Source organism: Cherax quadricarinatus, chromosome 49 (assembly GCF_038502225.1).
Source record: "Cherax quadricarinatus isolate ZL_2023a chromosome 49, ASM3850222v1, whole genome shotgun sequence".
NCBI classification, from domain to species: Eukaryota; Metazoa; Arthropoda; class Malacostraca; order Decapoda; family Parastacidae; genus Cherax; species Cherax quadricarinatus.
The window spans coordinates 2,896,877-2,908,474 of record NC_091340.1 but is presented as its reverse complement, the minus strand read 5'-3'; the positions used below and the strand labels follow the sequence as shown (position 1 = coordinate 2,908,474).

General features: G+C 39.8%; 1 protein-coding gene across 3 annotated transcripts in view; it reads right to left on the bottom strand.

Annotated features, from left to right (window-relative positions):
- Positions 1-8,196: 8,196 nt before the first annotated feature.
- Positions 8,197-11,598, bottom strand: part of LOC128696980 (DNA repair nuclease APEX1) — a 66,249-nt gene continuing 62,847 nt past the window's right edge. For all 3 annotated transcript variants that reach the window (XM_053788438.2, XM_053788441.2, XM_053788439.2), the window contains one exon: positions 8,197-9,314. In XM_053788438.2, the coding sequence (XP_053644413.1) occupies positions 9,197-9,314 (118 nt within the window). In that variant the 3' untranslated portion in view covers positions 8,197-9,196. The remainder of the gene's footprint in view (positions 9,315-11,598) is intronic.

Below are 11,598 nucleotides of genomic sequence, written 5' to 3'. Positions count from 1 at the left end.
GACCTAAGCCTCCCATGGGAGGAGGCACAAGTACCTCCTCATCTTTGGGACCAACTGTCCCCAGGCCTAGCCACAAGCTAGGCCTCTCTGGTCTGCCATCCCGCCCCAAGGGGCCTAATGGTAATGGCAGTCTTGTGAGCTGCAAGCTCTGGCACCTACCCTAGAAGGGTTGGGCATGGTGTCGATGCATCAATGATTTGTAGTGCAGAACAGGTCATATGGTCATTAGAGGAGTTACTGTGCATTCAAGAGAATGGAGTATTCTATTAGGTAATGTAATTAAAAAAAACATAGTCTGATAGGGTCACAGGTTATACATTTATGAGACACAGTTATTCAGTATTTATTTAGCTGTTTACATTGAGATTATGTAATTACAATAATGAGTTGCAGTGCAAAGAGAGCCATTATCATGCCACGGCATTATGGGCAGACTAAAGTAATGTGTAATTTTACCTTATTCCTAATAATGGCCCTCGTATTGTAGATAGTCTTAATGACCCTCGTGTAGTAGATAATTTTAATATTATGATAATAAGATGTTATCTCCATTATAGAATAATAATAAGATATTATAACCTTTATATTATAATAATGAGGTAAAAGGACCCCAATGGAAATAAGTAATTCTGACTGACTTTTTTGGGTTATCCCAGGTTATCTACACATATGCTGCTATGTATGATAATCTATGTAACCGTATTTGTGTATACCTGAATAAACTCACTTACTTACAGATTACTTAATATTAGAGAAATTGATCATAGTTTAAGTTGTATATCTGTTTTTATATAGAGCCACTGAGAGCTGACGCCGTATCAAACCCTATTGTAGGGTGGCTGGGAATAATAATAATAATAATAATAATAATAATAATAATAATAATAATAATAATAATAATAATAATAATAATAATAATAATAATAATAATAATAATAATAATAATAATCTTTATTTCTACAAGTACATGTATAAGGTATACAGGCCTAGCTGACATTAATAACATACTGCTATATAGAAATCCCGTAGTTTTGCAGAGCATTTCAGGCAAATTAGGTCAGTTTTGTCCCCAGGATGCGACCCACGATCGACACCATGCCCAGCCCAGCCCTTCTAGGGTAGGTGCCTGAGCCAGAGCTTTCAGCTCACAAGACTGTCATTCCCATTAGCCTCCTTGGGGCGGGGATGGCAGACCAGAGAGGCCTAGCTTGTGGCTAGGCCTGGGGACAGTTGGTCCCAAAGATGAGGAGGTACTTGTGCCTCCTCATCACAACATAATTGAGGTTCAGAGATGTATGCGTGGAACCCCAGACAGACATAATGAGACTAGTCACGAGGGAGCATTCACCAAATTCAACTTCAATAACAAAAACATAAAGTGGGACCAAGTAAACCAAGTCCTAACCGATATAAGCTGGGAAGATATACTAAGCAACACAGACCCCAACTTATGCCTAGAACAGATTAACTTGGTGGCACTCGATGTATGCACAAGGCTTATTCCTCTAAGAAAAAGGAGGAGTAGATGTAAAATAGAAAGAGACAGGCGCTCCCTTTACAGGCGACGGAAAAGAATAACAGAGCGGAGGTCCTTGTGCCTCCTCCCATGGGAGACTTAGGTCTCAGACACTCCCTAAAGAGGGAGCCAAGGCCGGGCCACCACTTGGAAAAGGCCCGGGCCAGGAGAATACCGGCGAATCTTTAATAATAATAATGCGACCCATACGGGTCCACTATCACCCAGGTACCTATATTACTGCTAGGTGAACATAGACAGCAGTGTCTTAAGGAAACATGTCCTAATATTTCCACCCGTACCGGGGATTGAATCACAGACCTCAGTGTGTGAGCTGAGTGCACTAACAACCTTTATTCAAAGTGAAAGAAACATGACAAGCGAGAATAAATATTGTGTCCCATACAACCACCTTTCACAGACAATTTCCTGCAAACCATACAAGATATGGCAAAGCATTTCATTGCTAATGATAAGATATGTGATTATTATAATAATAAAAAAGAAGTGCTAAACCTACAAAGGTCATACAACACAGATATGTGACATCTGGAGACTATTTATTTATTTTATTTATTTATTTAGAAATTTAAGCATACATACAGAGGTACAAAAAAAAAAAATACAGGTAAGAGCAGCATGCCAAAGCCACTTATATGCATAGCATTACGGGCTGGCTTAAAATTAACTTAAGATTAACTAAGCAATGATGAAATCAGTGATAAAACATTATTGTAAACAGATTACTATAAAGCACAAATGAGTATTACAAAGACAGGTCATATGGTTGCATGCATTGCTATCCTTATTTAGCGTCGACTAATTGAACAAATTTTTTTGAAGAGACTGCAACCCAATAATGACTAAATGTTTCAGTAAGATACGACTAATATACTAGGAGAAAAGAGCTAGTAACCCCTTTTATATTACTAAATTTAAAAAGAACTTTATAAGCTGGGTTGTTTGAAGGTGCATGGATGTAATGCAGATAAGAAAGATTTGATTGTCAATGTTATTAATGAAAAGCTGGATGTCCTACCTCTAAGTGAAACAAAGTTGAAGGATTTGGGAGATTTTCAGTGGAGAGAAATTGATAGGATTAGCTCAAGTTTATCTGAGAGAGTTAGAGCTAAGGAAGGAGTAGGAGTAATGTTGAATGATCAGTTACGGAAGGAAAAGAAGGAATATAAAAATATAAATTCAAGAATTATGTGGATTGGAATAAGGAAAGTCAGGATGTAGGTGGCGTTACTCCCCTCAGTGTTTTAAAAATGGCTGAGACAGCAGAACAGGTCAGTAGTCAACAACACTACACAACCCCCGATAAATGGAATTGAGGGGGATTTGGAAGGATAAAACCATTGATTAAACCTTTCTGGTCTACCAGAATGGAAAGAGTTAGAAGTTAATTGGTGAAGCCAGACTGTGAAGTGAGGTGGGAAGGGGAGTGTGTAATAAGGGGTTAACTGTAAGGGGTTTGTGAAGTTAAGGGAAACGTGAGCAGTGAAGAGGGTTTTGAAGAGGAAATTTTGCTAGTATTTCAGTGGTGATTGCTAAAGCAGATACTAAGTGTACTAGGGACTGGAAAAGAGAAATAAATATTATTGTATATGAGTAAAAGAGCGAAGAAGGAATATCCACTAGGAATTTTTATTGACCTAAGAAAAGCTTTTGACACAGTAGACTATGACATCCTACTCCACAAACTTGACCATTACGGTATAAGAGGCCATGCGCTTGCTTACTTCAAATCTTCCCTTACTAATAGATATCAGTATTTCACCATTAAAGACAGAACACCTGCCGATAACATGTGGAGTTCCCCAAGGTAGTATTCTGGGTCCCTTATTATTCTTATGTTATGTCAATGATATGCCTATCAGTGTCAAGTGCAAACTCCTACTGTATGCAGATGACAGTGCTCTGTTAGTGACAGGTAAAGACCCACAAGATATTGCTAATGTTTTAACACTGGAACTGGAGTCCTGCAGCAAATGGTTAGTAGACAACAAACTATCATTACACCTAGGGAAAACTGAAGCCATTCTCTTTGGCACGAAACATAAACTGAGAAGGGTAAATAATTTTAATGTTCAGTGCAATTGGAAGCCCATCACTTTGGTTTCATCAGTAAAATATCTGGAAATCCCCTTTGACCCATGCATGTCAGGAGAATTGATAGGGAACAGTGTAGTAAAGAAAGCGAATGCCAGACTGAAGTTCCTGTATAGACAAGCACAGTGTCTACCTACGGAGGCTCGCAGGACCCTATGTCTAGCCCTTATACAATGCCATATGGATTACGCTTGCTCTTCATGGTACTCTGCCTTGACAAAAAAACTGAAAGATAGACTGCAAATCACCCAGAACAAAATCGTAAGATTCATCCTGGGGCTGGGACCAAGAGAACATGTAGGCCAGGATGAATTACAGCAGTTGGATATGCTGAATGTTGAAGACAGAGTAAAACAACTGAAGCTAAATCATGTTTATAAAATTGCTCACAAACAATGTCCAGAATATCTTGCTGTCAATTTTGTCAAGGTTGGGAACCAAAGCAATCATAGTACTAGGGGGAGAGAGCACAACTTTGTAGTACCCACAGTCAGTGGCCAGGCCTCAAACACCTTTTATTGTACAGCAATAAAGGAATGGAACAGACTACCCGCACATGTCAAAGCCAGTCATAGCATGAACCAGTTCAAGAAGACTGCCAAAAGGTGTCTGATGAATGTAGCTACAGAAAGGGAGGGGAATGATTTTCTATTTTTTATCTAACATACGTGTAAATTTTACCTTATTCCTAGTAATGACCCTCGTATTGTAGATAGTCTTAATGACCCTCGTGTAGTAGATAGTCTTTTTAGTATGATAATAAGATGTTATCTTCATTTTAGAATAAGAAATTATTATAACCTTTATATTATAATAATAAGGTAAAAAGGACCCCAATGGAAATAAGTCACTCTGTCTGACTTTTTTGGGTTATCCTAGGTTCTCTACACATATGCTGCTATGTATGATAATTCTATGTAACTGTATTTGTGTATACCTGAATAAACTTACTTACTTAAGTGTTTATGCACCTGAAGAATGTAGAGAGAGAGAGAGAGAGGTTTTGGATGTGAAGCAGGAAAATTGACGATTCACTTGATCTTCCTATTCCAGCCAGCGATTTCATCGACCTTGTTGAACTATGTGTTGGCTTTACGTGTTTCTCTTTCGAAAATCACCTCTTTCAGCAGACTTTTGGACTACCCATGGGTTCGCCACTCAGTGCAGTCCTGGCGAACCTATACATGGAACATCTGGAAGCCGAGCGTTTCTCCACCATTATTCCTTCGTCTGTCACAAGGCTCCGTTATGTTGACAACATTTTCCTCATAACTCCCAGACGCGTCAACGTTCAAGCTCTCCAAGACAAGCTCAACCAGGTCGAGCCCTCAGTCCAGTTCACACTTGAAGAAGAAGTCGACAACACTCTTCCTTTCCTTGATGTTCTTCTCTGCAAAGCTGACCATGAACTTCATTTTAAAGTCTATCGAAAACCTACCAACCAAAACGATCTTCTCCACTTCTACTCTCACCACAACACCAAAACTAAACGTGGTGTAATTATAGGCTTTTTCCTGTGCGCACTCAGAATCTGCAGCAATGAGTTCCTTGAGGAAGAATGCGCTATAATTGAACAAGTATTTTCCAAACTTCACTATCCTCATCACTTCATCAGAGACTGCAGACGACAGGCATTAAACATCTTCAACACACCCAGAGAAGACACTGCCGAGAAGAGATACATAGTCCTCCCCACCAACTCCATTGCCAAACACGTTTCCAACATCTTTTCCAATACCTCATTCCAAGTATCTACCTCCACAACCACGACCATCAAGGACATTACCAGTAATAGACAAGACAAGCTTCCATCCTCTGCAGGGTGTATACTATACATAATCCCTTGTAATGACTGCAGCAAATTATATGTGGGCGAAACATCAAGAGACCTCCAAACACGTATTTCAGAACACCAATACGCAAGCAGGTCTGACGATACAAGGAATGCCTGTGTACAACACTAATTCACACAACCATTTAATAAACTACAGAAACTCAACACTCAGTGCCGAAGAATCCTGGAATCATCGTTTATTTCTATATCCAACAACTTCAACCAGATTATTATTATTATAATCAAGGGGGAAGCACTAAACCCGGAGGATTATACAGCAACTTCAACCAGAACAATGGCTTCTATAACATAGCTGAACCACTTGCCAAGAAACTTCATCGCTATCCCACATAAGAGCATAGGATTGGAGGAACACTGCAGGTCTGCTCACAAACTTATCCAGTCTCCCTTCCAAATTACCTAAGATTTTTAGACTATATTATTATTATAATCAAGGGGGAAGCGCTAAACCCGGAGGATTATACAGCGCCTGGGGAGGGATGTGGAAGGCATTCAGGCTTAATTTGGGGAACTGGAGCACAGATCCAATTCCCTAAATCAAGAGCCCCTCACCAACATCAAGGAACCTTCCTTGAGGGGTCTAGACTATAACCCCACTCAGTAGATCATCAGATGCAGCATTCTCCACCTGACCCAGCATTCTGAACCTGACAATAAATATTCGCGTACCTTCCACCCAGGTAGATCTGTTTGTGACTTGAAAAAGTCCACTGTGTGGGCAAAACATTGTCAATAAAGGATCACATTATACTGCATGTGTGTTTATATTTCCATTGTCGGTATTTTATACCATTTATTTCCACCGAAGCAAGTGTATAGGAACTTTTGAACTAAGACAGTAATTGTTGTAGAGAACCTGAATGCTAATGTGAAAGAAACTGTTGCAGAGGGCATAGCAATTTAATTGGGGTGCCAGGGGTAAATGATAATGGGAGGCCCTTGAATGAACTTTGTAATGAAAGAGGTTTGGTAATAGATAATACACATCTTTAAAGAAAAGATAAATAAGTATATGAGATATGATATAGGAAGTAACGACAGTAGTTTGTCGACTGTGTATTGGTGGATAAAACGTTGATGGGTAGATTTCTGGTTGTACATATTTATAATGAGGAGGCAGACATGGTCGCCATGTGTATGATAGCAGTAAGAATTGCATAAAATGCTGTTGTGAAAAATACTTGCCAACTCCAGTAAATGTCCTTGGATTATTGCTGGAAAAACAGCTATATACCAGACACCATTGAGGGATTTAAGAGTCATCAGTGTACACAGTTATGACACAAGAATGAGACTAAATGTGTTCAAGAAAGAAAGTGTGAGGTTTTAGCAGCCAAATTAACTTTCGGGCATAAAGAAACAAACTGCAGTTGTTGGATGCAAGGTGAATGTAGTGCAGGGACATTATTATTATAATCAAGGGGGAAGTGCTAAACCCATAGGATTATACAGCGCCTATGGGGTGGATGTGGAAGGTATGCAGGCTTAATTCAGGGGAACTGAAGCAAAGATCCAATTCCCTCACCAGCATCAAGGAGAGCAGGCACAATAGGTGTAAATGAGCATGCCAAATATCTTCACCTCTCCCCAGGACCAAACTGGATCTCCTTGATAGTGAGCTGAATGCCCCTACCACTGAACCATGAACAACCTCTGCACTCAGGCTTAATTCGGGGAACTGGAGCACAGATCCAATTCCCTAAATCAAGAGCCCCTCACCAACATGACTTTCAGTTGAGCATTGTTCATTATATTTGGCACTTTACCACTTTTCTGCCTTTTTCACACAATTGCATACGGGAAGGGTAACTAGCACCATCTTAAGGTAATTATTATAATAAAAAAGCAGCACTAAACCTCAAGGGCTATCATCTTAAGGTAAGTATTGCATGTACTGCAATTTTTTTTTTTTTTTGTGCCTAGCTGTATTACGTACTAATACATGATAGTGAAAACATGTTAACAGGCATCTTAGACATATTCAATAATGAAAAAACTTTTTCCACCCGCTTGCGGGAACCTAAGAGCAGCACAAACAGGACCTTCCTGTATATTTAAAATGTGCTAAACCTATAGAAGTGTGTTTGGGTAACAGAAGGCAATTAGATTCGATCCAAGGGAGGGCAGCTCTAATTCCTTGGATTAAAAGCCTGTCACTAACATACAAATCACTGATAGTAAGCTGCTGGGTATAAAGGAAAATAATGGAGCCTTCGTTGTAGACATCTCTCAAGAGTGCACATTATCCACAATTTATAACCTTGGAAAACTCAGAATCCATGCGTCTTCCTGTAACTGGGGGAATGGAATGTTTAGTTTGATTTAAGTTAACTGAGGATAGGTCTAATTTCTAGGATCAGGAGCTCTTTGCTCTTGAAACTTAAAGCTTAATCCTATGCATAAATGTCTTTATATCCACTAAATCAGCTTCTTGCCCCCATTTTAGTATGTGCGGAAATACTAAATGTGAAAATATGAGTCTTCAGCTCACTATGTTCGCTGAATTGTCGAGTACTGATTCATATCTGTAACCAGTTTTGACGATTTTTCAGCTCTTGCAGCTCAGTCTTCGGCTAGGCTTCCTTACTGATTGTATTTGACTAGGCTGTTCCTGTTAACAGCCTACTGACCCACAGCCAGGTTTATCTGACACTTGGCAGATCAACCAGGTTACCTCTTGAAGATTTAAGGAGAGAGATAAATAAGAGAGTTAACACTGACAGTATTTATTTTTTACTACACACACTTAACATATGAACACAATAAACATGTCACACTGAGCCACACGTTACTGCTGTTTTTTCTCGATTATTCCAAGCCATGTACAAATCATGTAGTAATATCCGACCTCGAATTTTATACTATTTCCTGAAAAATAAGTTTCATTTATCTGCTTCATATCGATGTATACAACTGACTTCATAAAAACACTGCTCTTAGTAATGAACAATATCAACAAATGGAAATACATGTACCTTATCAATACAAGATGTACTTTAAAATTTCAGCAAATTTTACATCTTTCATAAATACAAAAATTTATGCACAATTTGTTAATTGATATTTTGAGTGGGTTGTGTGCAATTGTAGAATAAATTAAATAAAAAGGAATATTCAATGAAGTTATGATTTCGTGAAGGAAAAGTCAAACAAAATTTTTATAGGCATGGAATGGTTTTATATACATAAAAAACAGGCAAATGATCCTTCAGAGAGTGAAAGAATATTATACAAGGGAATTAAAGTTACATGGTCAAAGTGTAGAGCAAATTCAAAAGCATGGCACTTGGAAAAGATCATAGGAGTTACCCTGCAGGAAATTTAATATTCAAGAAGTGTATGAAAAACATTTAAGTGCATTTCAAGGCACATCAAACTTAGCATGTGCTGATAATGCTTTATAACATAAAATACTATAAAGATGCAAATGCTGAATGTAACAATTGAAAATTCTTAATTAGCATTTTGATACACAGTACTGTATTCTATATAAAAAAGAAAGGTAATTTCAGAACAAATTACTTGTAAAATTGATATAAAAGAGTGACACCATTTTGAGCATACATTGTAAGTTTAAAACACTTCTTACACTGAAAACTAACAAGTTTTTATATAAGGTAAACAAGACATTATTTATTTGACCTATGTATTTATATTACTTCACATTTCACCAGTATGGAGGTTAACTAATAAGGACAATTGAAGAGGTATCACATGTGCATCAGCAGTGTAATAGGACAGTGATCTGACCCAGTGAGTGTGTCCCGGATGAGACTGTCACATAGTTGAGGAACCAAGCGTTCAGAAAGGACAAAGTAATCCAGTCTCCTGAAGAAGAAAAAAATGCTATCAGGGTTAAACAAATAACTTATTTATAAAAGCTTAATAAAAAGGAAACAAATTTTTTTTAACACTTTACTAACTAGTCAGTACAACATATCCACGGGTAATAATGTACAGTAGAATCCTAACTTACTATCGGGCCACTTAGGAACCGGTTAATTATTTACAAATGCCAGTCTGTAGACAATTATTATTATAATAAAAAAGAAGCGCTAAGCCACAAGGGCTATACAGCGCTGCAGGGTAGGAAAGGAAGCGAGGGTACTGGGTGGCAGAAGGGGAAGAGGGGCAATCAGTTGGTTACAGAAAACAGCGGGGCAGGGGATAGTGCAGGGTAGAGGGTAGCAAGAGATCGAGGTAGAAAGGGCTGAAGGCATCATCAGAGTTTGTGAAGTCAGTCAGTTGTCAAAAAGTCAATGAGAGTGTCCGGATGAAAAGTGGGTCCATCAGCGAGAAGGGAAGGTAAAGAGAGAGCAGCGGAGCGAAGACGACATTGGAGGTAAATTCTGCGTGCTCGTTGATAAAGTGGGCAGTCTAACAGAATGTGGCTGACCGATAATGGAACCTGACAATTCTCACAGAGGGGAGCAGGGCGCCTCTCCATGAGATATCCATAAGTAAGACGAATATGGCCAATGCGGAGATGGGAGAGAGTAGTCTCCCAACCTTGGCACTGGTGACAAGAAGACGGCCAGTAACCTATACTCAGTTTAATAGATTGAAGTTTGTTACCGAGTAGAGTAGACCAACGTTGTTGCCAACAGTTGTGAAGGTGGGTAGCTATTGCAGCAAAATAGTCCGTAAATGGAACACCTCTATATGAAACTGGTAGGTCATGTACTGCTGACTGCGCAGCAGTGTCTGCCTGTTCATTGCCCTGTACGTCAACATGACCAGGGACCCAACAAAAAACAATATCTTTATGCTTGGTAGAGATGCGGAGTAGCCAAAATTGGATACGGAGGACTTAGGGGTGAGGTGTATCAAATTTCTGTATAGCCTGTAAAGCACTAAGGGAGTCTGAGGCAACCACAAATGATGACACAGGCAGAGATGCAACACGGATAAGTGCTGCAAGATTGGCATACAATTCAGCAGTAAAGATACTAGCCGAAGATAGTAAATGCCCTCGTACGACGCTGTCCGGAAACACTGCTGCGAATCCTATGCCGTCAGAAGACTTAGAGCCATCTGTGTACACTGCAATGGCATGAGAATGAGAGTGGAAGTGGTCAAGAAAAAGAGCGGGAAGCTACCGTAGACAGTTGGGCTTTCGAGCAAGGGAGTGAGAAAGAACAGACTCGAACAGCTGGAACTTCCCAGGGGGGTAGGGAAAAGTGAGATGCTACATGAACATAGAAAGGTGGAAATTGAAGAGAAGACAAGAGCGAATGTAGGTGAATGGAAAGTTCGCTTCTGCATAGAGGCTCTGAACAGGGAAAGAGAAAAGCACCAAGGCATAAACGTAATCCTTGGTGATGAATGGGGTTGAGGCTAGATAGAGTAGCAGGAGAGGCAGCTGAATAGATCTGGTCATCATAGTCAAGTTTCGATAAAATGAGGGTGGAATGTAGGCAAAGGAGAGTTCAACAATCAGCTCCCCATGAAAGATGAGCAAGGGTTTTAAGAAGGTTCAGCCGACTGTGACAAGTTGTCTTCAGAGAGGTAATGTGAGGTTTCCAGGATAACCTACGGTCAAAGAGGAAGCCTAGAAACCTGACTATCACGTTCAGGGATACGGGTGCCATAGAGGTATAAAGCATGATTGGAGATGACAGAGCGTCTAGTGAAAGTAATTTGGCGAGTTTTGGTACTGGAAAATTAAAACCCATGTGTGGTGGCCCAATTGGAAACATGGTCGACCGCATGCTGGAGAGAAACTGTAATGAGGTGACAGTCAGCGCCTGCACAGGCAATAGCGAAGTCATCAGCATAGAGTGATGACCAAATATTGGATGGAAGACTAGAGGCCAAATCATTTATAGCTAGGAGAAAAAGTGTTGTGCTCAGAACACATCCCTGGGGGACACCTTCAGCTTGGATAAAGTCCGGGGAGAGCACATAATTAACCCAAACACGGAAATGTCTGTCAATTAAAAAGTTCTTAAGGAAGGATGGTAGATTGCCTCTAAGGCCTAAGGAGTGGGCTTGGGCCAAAATCCTCTTCAAGGGGGGGCTCCTTGGCGTGGTGAAGAGGCTCTTGGTCTGAGGAATTAGACCTGTTGGTCTTCTTCCTCAGACTGAACCTAATTACCCCCAAATCTCCCCT